Source organism: Electrona antarctica (assembly GCF_951216825.1).
Source record: "Electrona antarctica genome assembly, chromosome: 14".
In the NCBI taxonomy this organism is placed as follows: Eukaryota; Metazoa; Chordata; class Actinopteri; order Myctophiformes; family Myctophidae; genus Electrona; species Electrona antarctica.
The window spans coordinates 2,962,201-2,977,819 of NC_136795.1; the positions used below are offsets into that span (position 1 = coordinate 2,962,201).

Consider the following 15,619-nt stretch of genomic DNA (forward strand, 5'->3'; position numbering starts at 1 on the left):
GGTCATGTTCTACTTGCCCCTCAGACAAGTACAGGTCATGTTCTACTTGCCCGGAAAGTAAATATTCCATTACAAAAGGATATGTAAAATTTGAATTAGGCCTACAGTTCAATTTAAAGTGTTGCAACAGTGAAAAGAGAACATTATAGGGAAACAGTCTCTTATTCTATACATTCCACAGACCAGGTGTTTAGACAGATCTTTGTTGTTTATAGATGGTTGTGTATCGATCGTGTGGTGGTGAAAATGCATATAAACACTATGGTATTGATAAATGTAATGAAGCCTACCTACCAGTAGAGGATACTTAACACTCTAATTACCACCTGTTCTTCACTGACAAACTCATTAGAGACTGCCAGTCAACTATAGAATAGAGTCCATGTAAGGAATGACCATCTCTTGTTACTCTCTGTACTCCTGACAGTATAAAATATGTGCTGAGGGGAGTGATGAGGGAGACACTAGTCTCTCTCCGGTGTGATGACATATACAATAAAAGAATGGAGTTCGAATCCTGATGGTTGAGTCCTGCTTCTTCCTGATGTTGTTTACTTACTAATAGTAATATCAAAAGCTGCCAGAACAATCGCCTCTCAAACGAGAGGGGACCAGGCAACCTGAAAGAAAGCTCCACCTGCCAGGGGCAGGTGGGCAACCCTTTAGTGTCAAAGCCTGGTGTCACACACAAGTATGCAATCCAAGTGTATTTCAGTGCTTCTCTGGCCTGTATAGGCTACTAACTCTTATACCATATGCTTGTTTTTCTATTTCTAAACCCCCCTCCCTTCTCTCAAAGCAGTTTCCTTTCAGTTGGATTCAAAAGAGTTCTGTGAGGAACTCCGGAGTGTGAATAGAGTGTGTGTGTTTGTGTGTGTGTGACATGCTGCCACTCCCAGCAGTGGGTCGGCTTCTATTGTGTTCAGGCCTGCTGTCTTTCTATATTAATCCACAGGAATGTCTCGGGAGACCTGAGGTGTCCAGTGGTGGTTGCTAAGTTACCTGGAGCCTCCTGTGTATAGAAGACCGTCTACCTACACGTGAAAACAGGGAACTAGGGGCACACACGGGTCTCACACACACACACACACACACACACACACACACAGTGATAAAGTTCCTGCCTACCAATGCGGAGGTTGTGGGGTTGGAATCCACCGTGGTGCATCCAGCTATGTCAAGTGACTACTTGAACACAATTTGCCCATGTTTGGGCCAGGATTGGGAAACTGGGTGGGGAGGGTGATAACTGTCACTGAACGTATAATCCGGGCTGGGGATGGCACCTGTCAGTAAGGAGTGCTGAACCTTTTTTTTGCACTCCAATTATGACACAGTAATGCCTTCTCTCTGAACTGCTGGAGATGGGTCTCTCGTGGGGCACGGCGCAACTGGTTGCCAAAGACCGTGATAGGTGGAGGAACATTATCGATGCCTTATGCCCCATTGGGGGCGAAGAGCATAAGTAATGCCTTCTCTCTCCCCACTGTTCCGTCAAAGACAGAAAAACAGTCATTCCAGGTGCTTTTCCTTTCTCCATATATAATTTTAAGATGTATTACATATACAATACTCAATTATCTTTGTGTGCGTGCGCGTTCAGTTCATTTCCTCTCAAACAGGAGACAGGATATTTAAAGCACTTCACCAACCACCGTCATCTGTTTTATTAAAAAATAAAAATAAAATCAAAGTGGACATAGAAATTCAGAAAAATAATACATACATCTGGGGGACGTCAAGACAAGAAAGAGACATTTCTGTAACATAATAACAACAGCAACAGTTCTGTCCACTGCAGGTGACATGCTGTGCACATTGTTCTTCTTTGCACGCAGTCTCTGGGACAAAGAAAATCTGTGATGACAGTCAAAGGTGGATAAAAGCAGTTCAAGGTTTCGTTAGGTTCAGGTTGCGGGTGTATCGCCAACAAACTGCTAATCTCATGTCAGTTTGTAAGCATTTGGATAGAACTATTCTCAATAACACTAACACTAAGTGCCAAAGTAATAGTATACCTAAAGTAGCATGCCAATCTAACGGATACTTTTGTCTTTTTAATGACTGTGGTGTTTTGTATTCATTAAAATATACTACTTCTTATTAAATTTCACCTCCTTACAAAAACAAATTCTGCCCCTAAGCCGACTTGCCAATATAAAACAATAGCAATAAAGACAACAGTTTCAAACAAAAAACAAATAAAATAATATTACACAACCATTTAACAACCATTAAATAAGACAACACACACAAAAGGAATGAGAAAAGAAGTCGAGTTTAGGCAGACAGACCATTAAAAAACGGAGAAGCCAATTGGACATTGATTCCCACGATAGCTCCTCCTGCATTTCAGGATAATAAAACAATAAAAGAATTCTCAATAACTATATCAAGGCCATTATGCTTGAGAGCTTTTTTTACATCACACATTGACTATATTTCCCAGAAAAACCTTCGCATGACGACTAAGGGAACAAATCTTACCTGGCCTTAAATTTTACACTTGATATACCCATTCCCCTGGACACTGGACAGGGCATAGTCGTACCCATTCCCCTGGACACTGGACAGGGCATAGTCGTCTGAACTAATGTTGGTATTCTGGTGGCTCCAGTTTCCAAAAAATGTTTAGACCCAGTTTGACATGATTTTGTCTTTCCTTTATGTGTATTTCTCTCTAGCAGGTAAGGACATACTTTTTATTCTATTTAAGACCACTGTTTCTATCTGGCTATGTACAAACTATATACAATCACGTACGCGTGTGTGTTCCTGCTCTACATTGTGGTTATGATTGTGTGTGTGTGTGTCCGCGCCTACGTGCGCGTGCGTAACTATAGGCCTACGGAATTGGCCGTTTTCCTCTTTTTAAATAAAACGGTATCTTCCAATTCAATCATTTCAAATGATACTGTACACTTTCCTCGTTCTACGGCGGCAGCAACAGCCATATTGCACTGCGCTAACTCTAAAACAAAGCCGTGTGGCATACTAGCGTTAGAACAACATTGTACCGCACTGACGCATCGGTTTAAAAAGTGCCACTCAATTGCATTTGATGTCGGATGATGGCAGTGCTGCTCAGGTAGCCCATGTTCGCGCCCATAGCACAATGCTGGCATTGTACAGTGTATGAGGTAGATAGAAATAGACCCTACTCAGCACTGTACGGCTACAAAGCAAGCTAGTCTGCCCACCAGCATCCTAAACGGACAGGCAAAAAAAAATAAAGTTCCTGGCTGTCAATGTCTGAATGCACCGAAGCCTTTAAAAAAAGAAGCTTCCGTGTCATTCACCAACTTAAATAGCCAATGATAATGGTCCCTTTTCCCTTTGGGGGCGCTATAACCGTATAACTCTATAATCTATAATTCCTGTATACAGTAGCAGTATAAAAAGTGTGATACCGTTACTGTCCCAACAGGTGGCGTAGTTACACTGCAACAATGCCATCGCACGTGACTCTGTGCATGTTCTGTTCCTTCAGTGTGGAGTATCGGGGGCTAACTGTCCACGTGTAGGTCGGCAGCGTAATGAGAGGTCCCTTGCTTCCGTCATTGGTTGTGAATCTCTTTGTGTTTGCATATGAATGAGAAGAACAATAAGACGTTTGTGTGTGTGTGTGTGTGTCTATGAGTAAACCCTATATCCAATAGAGCACCGAAGTCTGACGTCAATATCTGTAGAGGGCGCCAAGTCCACGGGTTCATGTACTTTTTAAATTTGCATTGTAATCATCCCATTAGGCCAGGGGATCTTAGACCGCCTCATATAAGAACTGTGTTAAACACATCATCCTGGCTGGCCGTTTCACTCATATGGATATGAAGAATCAACTGACTGAGAGAAAACGCTAATGTTACTGCTGCCGAATTAGTTACATTTTCGCTAGAAACAGACTGTATCATATATGACTGAATATGACTGACTGTCTTAACGATACAGAGACACCTCCCTGACAATAACGCTGAGACAGTTTGTTTATTTTTGGACCACAACGCTTATATGAGACGATTTTAAGACGACCCCATGTTATTCTCCATAGAGAAAAAAACGTCCGTGAACCAGGGGATGAGCGAGTGACGTCAGGACTTCAACGCTCTATAGCGAGACAGAGAGGTCACTGATATGAGTTGGTCACTACAGTAGTTAGCCCTAATATCTGATAAATGATAAATTATGTGTGTGTGCGTGCGCGTGTGTGTGTGTGTGTGTGAGATCAAGAGGCAGCGATGGTCGTGCCTCCACTGAGGCGCAGGAGGATTTGTTGACAGTCCTGTAGGGAGCGCCGGTCGCCCACGCGCTCCAGCGTGCGCTTGGCCTCGGCCAGCAGGCGGGCGCGGTGACCCGGTGGGGTCAACAGAGGGAGGGGCAGGTGGCGACACACCAGCAGGATGGCGTGGGCCCTCTCGCGCTCGCCCAGGACACACTCACCCTCTGAGGAGACCGGGGGAAAGTGAGAGAGAGGGAGAAAGGACAAATACAATCAATACTTTATTACATTGTGTATCCATTGCGTGTGTGTGTGTGTGTGTGTCTGTGTGTGTGTGCAGTGGTGTGCACAGACATTTAGAGGGGCAGGTTCTCAAGTGGGAAAAAAAGGGCACCTTGTGCAGCACGTGGAACCGGCCTGTTGCCTTAATAGTGTGAGATTTATAGATTTTGGGGCATAAATACTATATTAGAAGCTTTCAAGCTATCAAGAATTGATCAATGTCACCATGGTCCACATACTGTACAGTGTACAAATAAATAAATCAAAAGGGCACATTGCTGTCTAGAGTGCAAAGGGCAGGTGCTCTAGCACCACCTAGTGTCTATCTGTGCACGCCACTGTGTGTGTGCGCTCCTCACCGCAAGCTCACAAGAACACGTGCTTCCGTTAGTATATATACTTACCAGCTGTGTATGCGTTGTGCGTCCTGCGTCGGAGGCTGTGCTCCAACAGCTGGTGTGTCCGCGTGGGACTGGCTCCGGCCATCAGCCTCACCGTGGTCTCATGTAGGAACACCTGGAAGAACACAAGCACACCACATTAAGGGCCCTATTAAGCAAGACGAAAAACCCATGCGGTAATACAGATTTCGCCCTCGCTCTGCGCCTTTTCGTATTATGGAAGCCGTGGTGAGCGCTCACTCATATGGAATACCACGTTCCTGCATAATTTAGCATTGGGGGAGTGTCCATATGTTAATTATTTTCGCTTTGCGCTATTTTCTATTAAGCCCCTTGACCTAAAAACACTCAGCGCATACCGATTCCGCCTGGGTCTGACCACGTCTTAAAAGCAAAAAGCACTGTTTGATTTTACACTTGAGCGGCTCTGGAGTGCTGCTGGAGTGTTGCCATGTCTGTTTGCTGTTTATTATAAGCGGCTTCTTTTTCTGCAAAGTTGCTTGTAAATATTGGTAGTTGTGGTTGCTTTTCTTGTTTCTAAAGTGCTTATTTGGGCTTTCCTCCTAATGTTGTTTAAACCAGTGATCCTCACACAGCGACATTCCCATGTCAAGGACCCCCAGATGAATGCATTTGCCCAACTAAGCCAGTGACCCCCATGACAGATTTGTGTTTTTAAATGTTTCAATAACATTTTTCAAAAATATTCTTATTGTCACTTTTTTCAAAGATTACTTTTGAAAATAGCAGATCTACCAGCTCACAATGCATCACATTCATTCATTAAAACAATGAACTCTGACTGCAGGGGGATATATATTTATAATGATCATTATAACAATGTGCAAGAAAATATGTAAAAAGAAGGAAGAACTTTATTCATTATTTGTGGACAATCAAAATATGCTGGAAATTTTAATGTGGTGTCATTAAAAGGAATCTTGATATGGCAGACTCACTATCTAGAAAATAAAAACATGGCACTTCATTTAAAATAGGTTGCAGACCCCTGTTATATGCGATTCTTTAGGGAGTATGTTTATAGACCTATTTACTTGTTTCTATGAGACATGGCAACAGCAGGAGACGAGCTTTCTGGCTCAAACGTTCAAACGTTTAGATTGTAAAGGGTCATATATGGCTCATTTCTCAACCTTTAAAAAAAAATAAAACATCTCCATAATCACTGGGAAGTTAGCTTTCATATGCTGTATCACACCCGACTCAATTCTTCTTCAATAAAATGCTACGAGCGAAGACCATAACATTGGGGCCGCAGCAATACGCATGGCGCACGTATGGCATTTCAACTCATTCCTTCGTCGTGACTCGAATGAAATAAAATAAAATAAACGTTATTTTACTGGTGTTTTTCAATAGAAACAAATAAAGAGCGTGTGTGCAACAGTCAGTGCATATACGTGCATGCACTATAGGCTATATTTCCTCCTTGTCGGGATGGTGAGCTGAGCTCTTCACAGCCCGTTTGTCTTTCATATTATTCTTGTAATATTTGATATTATAAACACTCATGGTTCTCTCATTTCTCAACCGTTTTTTAAAATGTAAAAATCCCCATATTCCTTAGGAATTTTGCTTTCATTCGCTGTATGGTACATGGTTCTATTTTTATCGAATATCAAACGAACTTGTATGTTCGGGGGTTAGACGATTCTGGGAACATTACGCATGGATTGCCAATTTGCCAGCCAATGCTGTGTATCTACTCGCAGTTCCATTCCGATCTGAAAGGTATAGGTAGGTGCCATTTCAAAGTCTTAGTTATTCATTTATGAATCAAATCAACTAGAATAAAGATTTTTACAGCTGTTTTTCATGCTTAGAACAGAAACAAATTAAGTGATGATGTGCGTATATCTCCCTCCCTTAGCATATGGCTGCGCCGCTGTAATGACTTTCCAATGAAAACTGCAAGTTACTTAACAAAATAGAGACATAGGCCTACAAGCTATGCACATCATGGCTGTGACAGCTTGTGGATCTGTTCTTTTGAGGCATAAAGGTGACAGCATGCAGTGCAATATGAATAATTAACCCAAATGTGACAAAGTCATGTCATGTCTATGGTGCCAGTCTGCAGAAATGTAATACCACTTGCCGAAAAGGGCGCATTCCATGAGGACATCAGCTGGTGTCGTAAAGAGAATAGTACGGACATGTTCATTGGGTAAGCCTCAAAACTCCCTGAAACACTCCCATGACTAATTCAAGGCCGTTTTGCTCACACCACGGGGTGTCGAAAGCGCTTCTTACCTGGCCCATAATTGTAATATGACATTGCACCCGCCCCCACGTCTTAAAAACTGTAAAATTATATGTAATTAGATTCCACTTGCTTAATAGGGCCCATAGTCTCCATCACTTTATCGTTTTTGTTTTAATATTTGTACATTTATAAACGGTGTACATTGGTGACTATAATCTAGCATTCCAGCTGATCTTGAGGCCTACAAAAATGGGAAATTTCTCATCAACTAGTACCAGCAAGGTCAACGAGTGGATTTACTAGTCGACTAATTGAATAGTCGACTAGTTGCTAAAAGCCCTACATCTCGTTACCTTGTGTTGTGCCTGTCGGTGGCACTGCACAAGCCTTCTCAGCGCACTCAGGTCCCGCTGGAAACCAGCCAATTGGGGTCCAGGGGCGGGGCCAGGTTCTCCATTGCCGCCGCCTCCTCCTCGCTGCCATAGGCTGGTCCTCAGGGTCAACAGGAGGTCACACACCAAAAGCTCCACCCCCTAGGAAATAAATAAATAAATAAACTCCTGGCTGTTAATGTCGTTTAGTCGAGGCTTGTGTTAATATACAGAACGAAATAGAAGGCATTGTAGTACAGCGAATGTACCGTTTAAATTCCTCAAATTAAACGGTGCGCAAAGAATAATTAAATTCCATTAACCCATTTTGACCTGAGATCAGATTCTAAAAATGTCTTGTACATCCTGACAGTTTTCTGAAAAAGCTATGTTTCTATGTCAGTCGTTCTTCGATTTTTCAATAGCTAAAGCATAACATAATGCTAACACCAAAAGGGGTTCCCGCCCAAAATGGGTTAAACACAGGATGAAGCATTCATCTTCCATGACTACTGCTACTAATTATAATTTCCACTACAGCTAATAATACTAAGCAACCCATTTAGACCTGAGACCAGATCCCACAAAACATCTTCTAAATCACGACAGTGAAAATCCTGTTTCCATGTCAGTGGTGCTCCAACTAATTCATGTCAACAACACCAAACATTATATGTAATTGGCCGCCGACCCGCATCTGAAAATATGTTGTTCCATATGTTGCCGTGAACCAATATATATATATATATATATATATATATATGTATTCAAAGATTTGCACATGACTTTTCAAAAATAGCAGATATGCAAGCTCGTAGCGCGGCACCGAGTGCCGCGCTACGAGCTTGCAGATCTGCTATTTTTCAACAGCTAAAGTATAAAATCATTCTAAAATGGACCAAACTAACTACTACAATGCATATAGGATAAAAAAATTAAAATAAATCTACATAATCTGTGACCAGATTTGACTGAGAGACTGCCATCGCGCAAATTCCAGCTTTTCACCAGAGGAGAAAAACATTTTTTCAAAATGAGTTAAGACTCTTCACATACTAACTAGTAGAGCATGTCTGAAATAAGTGTCAGAGCTGAAATCGACATGTAAATATGAAATAAATGCTTAAACATGTAGCTATAGGTGTAATGTTAGAGATCACAGAAGCGAACCTTTCAAGCCTGTTTTCTCAACTCGCTGTTTTCTGACAGACATTACTCTATAAGCCATATCTCTGGTGGGTCAAACTGAACAACCAATATGTCAATTTGAAGCTATGATTCCCTGCTTTCATAGGACATGAAAATTCAAAAGAAATCCAATGGCAGGCCCTCAGTCAAATTTAGTCAATTATGGTTTCTAGGCAGTGGCGTGCACAGACATTTAGAGGGGCAGGTGCTCAAGTTAAAAAAGGGCACCTTGTGCAGCGCGTGGAACCGGCCGGTTGCCTTAATCCATTTTGGGCGGGAACCCCTTTTGGTGTTAGCATTATGTTATGCTTTAGCTATTGAAAAATAGCAGATCTACAAGCTCATAGCGCGCCACCGAGTGGCGCGCTATGAGCTTGTAGGTCTGCTATTTTTGAAAAAGGGCACATTGCCAAAAGGGCAGGGGGTTGCCAAAAGGGCAGGGGGTTGCCAAAAGGGCAGGGGGTTGCTCTAGCACCCCCTAGTGTCTATCTGTGCACGCCACTGTTTCTAGGTGAGACTCTGTGATGGAAGGGGTTTGGAAGGTGGGGGATGGGGGGGGGGGGGGGGGGGTGTTGGAAGGTGGGGGATGGGGGGGGGGGGGTGTTGCAGGTGCGTGCAGATCGGGGAGGCCTCTGTACTGCACTGCAGACACATTGCACTGGGCTTCAGGATCATCATGCAATGCAACTACAATGCACCACAGCCACCTCCTACCAGCCACACTGCGCACGTGCACACACACGCATAGCCCCACGTGCACACACACGCATAGCCCCACGTCGGCCTGTGAGTGACCATGACCATCCCGACTATGGTGAAATAGAACAAAGTAACAACATAATTACGTACTAAGAGACATGTGATGATGTCGGTACAGTATTATCATCATCATTTTTCGACCGCGGTCGAGATCATGGATTTCACAATGCCATGCCAGACTTCCCGGTCCTTCATTGCTATCCCCAGTTCCTCTTGCTTACTGATGCTTGTGTCCCTAGCGATGACATCAAGGAACGACAGTTTTCTACCTCTGGTCTGCTTTGAGGCAGGACTCCAGAGAAGAAGGGAAGATATAACCTCATTGTCAGCTCTGTAGCAGTGGGCGGCAAACTGTGTTTTTCTGGATCGGTATTATACTGTCTGGACCACTATTGGTCCCTTAATTTTTTTTGGTTTACTACATATTGTCAAAATACATTCCCAAAAAAAGCAAAGATTTTCATGAATTTCATGAATGTTTTGTTTTCAGTAATTTCATGAAGAAATCAAATACAAATCTAAGAAATTCCATACATTTAGATTTTTTTTTTCACAAAGTAGCCGATCTACAAGCTCACAACACGGGCGCAAAGCGACGCGTTGTTGAGCTTGTAGATCGGCTATTTTCACTAGTTTGTGTCCCCGGGCAAAACATCAAATTTCTCTTTTGGGTCACGGGCTAAAAGGTTTTGGCAACCCACTGGTCTGGACTACTGCGAGAGACGAAAGAAAGGATGGACTGCGATAAAGAGAGCGTGAGAGACACAGAAAGACAAGGCTGAACAGAGTGGTTTCTGGTGCTCCAACCACCAAGCGAGGGAGACGTGGGACGATCTGGTTCTGTCAGGAGTGGTAAAATCTTGAGAACACGTACAGGCAAAACAAAGAAAGAAAAACGTTATCTGAGGTAAAGCACTGGAGCACAAGGATATCAGACCATAAACTTTATTGGACAAGACTACCGTTTGGCATACTTTAAATGCTTAGTATGAGAGGTATAAAGTACAGAAAAAGATTAAAACAGAAAGATTGGGTATTGGGTAAGACTGACGGGTAAGACTGACGTTATGTATCTTTCAGGACCTTTCACTGCTTCGTCTCAACCATTACTCTATGGCTCTGGTCTCAGCCACCGCGGTGGATATTTTGACATTCCATTTGTTTTAATGTTGCCACTACTGTTGGAGCAGCCATAAACTACACAGGTTCATCATGATGTTCTGGGCATCTTTGTAGTGTTAGTAAAAAGCAGGTTAAAGAGTAACGTTTTAGACATCATCTCTCTTTATAGGATACAGGGCTAAAAACAAGTGTGTGAACCCACTGCTCTACTCGTACTGTACCTTGTTGAGCCAGTTTGCAGACTGGGCGCTGAGAGGAATGGAGACGCTGGCGCGCAGGTAGCCGCTGGCTCTGTCGCAGTGGGACAGACACGTGGTGACCCCCTCGCCCTTCAGGGGAGACAGGCTCATCTGGACGGCCTTGCACAGCAGCAGCACGGCCTTGGGCAGCGGGTGGCTGAAGGAGAGAGATGCCATGATTATTACACATCTCTTCCGTTTGTTTTGGTCATGCGTGCCATTGAGTGGACATGGATTGTATAAAAGTACTGGTTCCCAAACAGTGCGTTGCGGCGACCCGTTTGTGGGGTCGCGGACGCGGCATGTTTTTATCTTCAACAACAAACCATGGGACTATTTTCCACCGGATTTTCGCCGATCAAAGCTGCAAATAATTCGGCGTTATGCTCCAAAGGTAATAGATATTTTCACTCATTTGGGTCACGGGCTAAAAAGTTTGAGAACCAATGAATTAAAAGGACCTTTATTCATTTTTAATAATTTTTATCCCACGATTTTGTAACCCATTTTTCACCCCTGTGTCAATTATCTAATGTGATCCTGGGCTCTACACACCCTCCGCCAACCTGGGGAGAGCAACGGACTTGAACTCATGCTTCCTTCATGCCTGTCCAAGTTGCTCCTTTACACCTGACAGGGGGGAGTTTCCCTGGTTGGACGTAGCGCGTGGAAGGAACACGTTATTCCAACCAGTTCCTTTCCTCTCCATCAGGTGCCCCGGCTGGCCAGGGGGAGGCAGTTTAGAGACCAGGATTACTGCATGTTATTTGTGAGGGTACCTACCCTAGGGGACACGGGGAGAACATGGAAACTCTACAAAGGACCTTTATTCATGATGATTCATACAACACGTCGCATCATTTAATTTGACCTACTCGAGAGTGTGAAGCACCCGGGGCATTCGCTCCGCCTCCGCCAGCAGTGACCTCACAGCGACATCGTCGCCCTGTAGCCAATGAACAGCTGCCTTCAGGACCAACGCCCACCAGCGACTCACTGGGTCTCCAACTGACAAGGGGAGGACAAACCACATGGTAAATGGTGCATTTTTTTAATAGTGCCTTTATCCAAGGCGCTTTACATAGATTGTGCATTATACAGTTGGAGGCCATCGATATTGTCCTTTTCTTTTTGCTGAGGTTTGCGTGATCTGCGCAAAAGGACAGTTAACCCATTTTGGGCGGGAACCCCTTTTAAACATTATGTTATAATTTAGCTATTGAAAAATAGCAGATCTACAAGCTCATAGCACGCCACCGAGTGGCGCGCTACGAGCGGCGCGCTACGAGCTTGTAGGTCTGCTATTTTTGAAAAATCGTGAAAATATTTATTTCAGAAAACTGGAGGATTTAGAAGGATTTTTTTAAATTTTGAGGTCAGGCCTAAATGGGTCAAATGATAAGGGACAATATCGGTGGCACCCAACTGTACATTCAGCCATTCACACACCGATGGCGGAGGAAACCATGCAAGGCACCAACCTGCACATCGGCGAGCAATTAGGGGTTCAGAGTTTTTTTTGCTCCAGGGACACTTGAGCAACTCTGGGGGAGCCCGGGTTCGAACTGGGAACCTTGCCGGTTCCCATCCGGCCACTCTACCCCTGAGCCACTGCCGCCCACATGAAAATGACTACAGAAATACTGTGTATCGAAAAAAATGTAATGGGGGCAGGTTAGCTGCTTGCAGACAGACAAGGACAGACAAAACCTGGCGGAAACAAAAACTTTAAAAAAGATATTAGGTACTACAAGTTGTTAGGGAAAAATAATTACTCAAATGCAACTGCTCAAGACGCGATTAATTATTTTATTGCTGGCTAGCAGTTAGCATTTATGAAGTTCCCAGTGCCACCATACGCGTTCACTTTAAGAGTCAGGTCCACTAGCATCCTCTAGTTGAGAGTCCGTATATATGCGGACTTAGCAAAAAAATAATTTCTGAACTGAGAGACACTGAACTGAGATACGGAAAAGCAAAAGGACCCCCATCCCACCCCGCCCCCACACTGGATCGAAAATAAATGAGTCACACTCACTCACGCGTCATGGGACAAGGGTGTGCGTGTGCGTGTGTCTGTGTGCATTCCATACCTGGCGTGGTGGTGTGATTGGACAGAGCACGGAACAGCGGAGCAGGGGAGGAGGACTCCTCTGTGGAGCTGTTCAACAGCTGGAGAAACTCCAGGGCACAGGAGAACTCCCTGAGAGAGAGAGAGAGAGAGAGAGAGAGAGAGAGAGAGAGAGAGAGAGAGAGAGAGAGAGAGAGAGAGAGAGAGAGAGAGAGAGAGAGAGAGAGAGAGAGAGAGAGAGAGAGACATGGAGAGAGACAGAGAGAGAGAGAGCAGAGACAGAGAGAGAGATATGGACAGAGAGAGAGAGAGAGATGGACAGAGAAGTGAAGAGAAGATACATTAGATTCAGAATCATCTTTATGGTCACATCACTGTTTGACAAGTAAAAAGGTGAAGGTGAAATGGGTTTTTGTGCATACTGTAGTTCCCATCGTGCTAATTGTTCCAAGAAAGGGAAGACGAGAGAGAGGGTCAAGAAATAAATACAACATTTGAAGCTTGTCACACACACACGCGCGCATGCACACACTCGCGCACGCACACATGCACACGCAGAGAGAGAGAGAGAGAGAGAGGAAGGAAGGGGCGACACAGTGAGAGCGACAGATAAGAGAGTAAAGGAGATAGTGAGTGAGGGACAGAGAGAGAGAAAATGGACAGATAACCAGATAACACAGACAAAGAGATACAGACAGATAGCATTATAGGAACAAGCAATGAAAGAGGGAGGGGATGAATAGTGTGTCAATGTTTAATTAACAGCACTACGGTGAAACGAGAAGCATCCGGTGACAGACGGCCGTTGACACAGGCCAGTGTGTACAACTCTGCAGTGTTGTGTTGATTGAGCCTGCAGTCTGTCTCACCCAGGGGTGTAAAGTAACTAAGAACATTTGTGACCAGATATGACTGAGAGCCTGCCATCGTGCAAAACCCAGCTTTTCAGGAGAAAAAAACGTTTATTTTTTAAAAAATTAGGCATACTAGAGCATGTCTGAAATAAGTGTCAGAGCTGGAATCGACATGTAAATATGAAATGAATGCTTAAACATGTAGCTAGGTGTAACGTTAGAGACCACAGAAGTGAACCTTTCACGCCTGCTTTCTCAACTGGCTGTTTTCTGCCAGACATTACTCTATATAAGCCATATCTCCAAAACTGGTGGGTCAAACTGAACAACCAATATGTCAATTTGAAGCTATGATTCTCTGCTTTCACATGAAAAAATCCAATGGCAGTCCCTCAGTCAAATTTAGTCACATTTACTTAATTTTGAGAGGTATTTGTACTTGATTTCAAGTTACTTTCACTTCTACTCCATTACATCTCCAGAGGCAAATATAGTCCTTTTTACTTCACTGCATTTATTTGGAAAACTTTAGTCACTAGTTACTTTGGATTATTTATTATTATTACAAATCCTACAATAACCACTTCAGCCATTTGAAAATAGACGATCTACAAGCTAGATCATCTGTAGATCGGCTATTTTCAAAAGATTTTATACATTTGAAAAACTTACAATGATGACTACTTTCTACTTTTGGTACTTTAAGTCCATTTTGATACCAATACTTTTGTACTTTTAACTCAAGTACATTTTGAATTCTGGGACTTTTACTTGCGATAAGAGTATTATTTTATATTGCATTATTTATGCTTTGACTGCAGTAAGACATTAGAGTACGTTTTCCACTCCTCACCCCGAGTCCTCTTTGCGTTTGTCGACGTCGGACTCGCTCTGTGGCTGGATCAGCGTGTGCACGGCCCTCTCCAACAGCTTCTCGCAGAAACGCCGGTGCAGCTGGCCAACAGGATCACCTGGAGCCATTAGGACAACATCTAGTTATACCTCAATTAGGGCTTTCATTTCTACTTGATTTGTACTAGTTGACTAGTTGCCTAGTTTACTAGTCGACCTATTATGTAAAAAGAAAAAATATTTGTACATTTAATAAAAAAATCACACCCGTGTGAACCGAGTGGTGTAAGGTCTTATATAGCCTGATCAGCTGTGGTCTGACGTAATGTCTGACGTAATGAAATCACACCCGTGTGAACTGGGTGACCGTAGCAACCATGCTCATATTTTTGGTACAGACAGACACGTAAACTAACAAAGCCAGTCGTAGGAGTGGTTTACACCACTCAAAAACTGTGTACATTGGTAACTATAACTACCACCAATGTGAAAAATGGTCAACACCTGGCTTCGGTATTACTCTGATTGGGTCATACCTGGGTCTCTCTTTGAAGTGTAAACGCCGTCGCTGTTCTCAGACTTCACGGACCAATCGCAGCTCAGGAAGAACTGTCTGCCCAGCGGGGTGAAGAGCCAGCGCAGCCCGTCGGGGATGGGTCTGGGTTCTTGGCTCGCCACGCTCTCAGCACAGCTCAGAAGGTAACCCTGGAGGGAAAAGACATTAACCCATTTAGGCCTGACGTCGAAATTTAAAAAATGTCTTCTAAATGCTGACAGTTTTCTGAAATACCTCATGTTTCTTTATCAGTGGTGCTCAATATTTCATGTCAAGGACGCCGAAAATTATATATGTATTTGGCCGCCGACCCCCATCTGAAAAGATGTTGTTCCAGGAACCCCTCAGAAGCAAAGACTTGAGTTAAAAATGTTCGCTCTGAAAGAATATTTATTCAAAGATTTGTGCCGCATTTTCACGATTTTTCAAAAATAGCAGACCTACAAGCTCATAGCGCGGCACTCGGTGCCGCGCTATGAGC

At 43.6% G+C, this 15,619-nt stretch overlaps 1 protein-coding gene across 6 annotated transcripts in view; it reads right to left on the reverse strand.

Moving 5' to 3' along the window:
- Window positions 1–1,652: 1,652 nt before the first annotated feature.
- Window positions 1,653–15,619, reverse strand: part of srebf2 (sterol regulatory element binding transcription factor 2) — a 44,701-nt gene continuing 30,734 nt past the window's right edge. For all 6 annotated transcript variants that reach the window (XM_079519380.1, XM_079519379.1, XM_079519378.1 and 3 more), the window contains exons 13-20: window positions 15,119–15,287; window positions 14,584–14,701; window positions 12,899–13,008; window positions 11,681–11,813; window positions 10,788–10,962; window positions 7,480–7,659; window positions 4,903–5,014; window positions 1,653–4,440 (exon numbers count right to left, since the gene is read on the reverse strand). In XM_079519380.1, coding sequence (XP_079375506.1) covers window positions 4,223–4,440; window positions 4,903–5,014; window positions 7,480–7,659; window positions 10,788–10,962; window positions 11,681–11,813; window positions 12,899–13,008; window positions 14,584–14,701; window positions 15,119–15,287 — 1,215 coding nt within the window. In that variant the 3' untranslated portion in view covers window positions 1,653–4,222. The remainder of the gene's footprint in view (window positions 4,441–4,902; window positions 5,015–7,479; window positions 7,660–10,787; window positions 10,963–11,680; window positions 11,814–12,898; window positions 13,009–14,583; window positions 14,702–15,118; window positions 15,288–15,619) is intronic.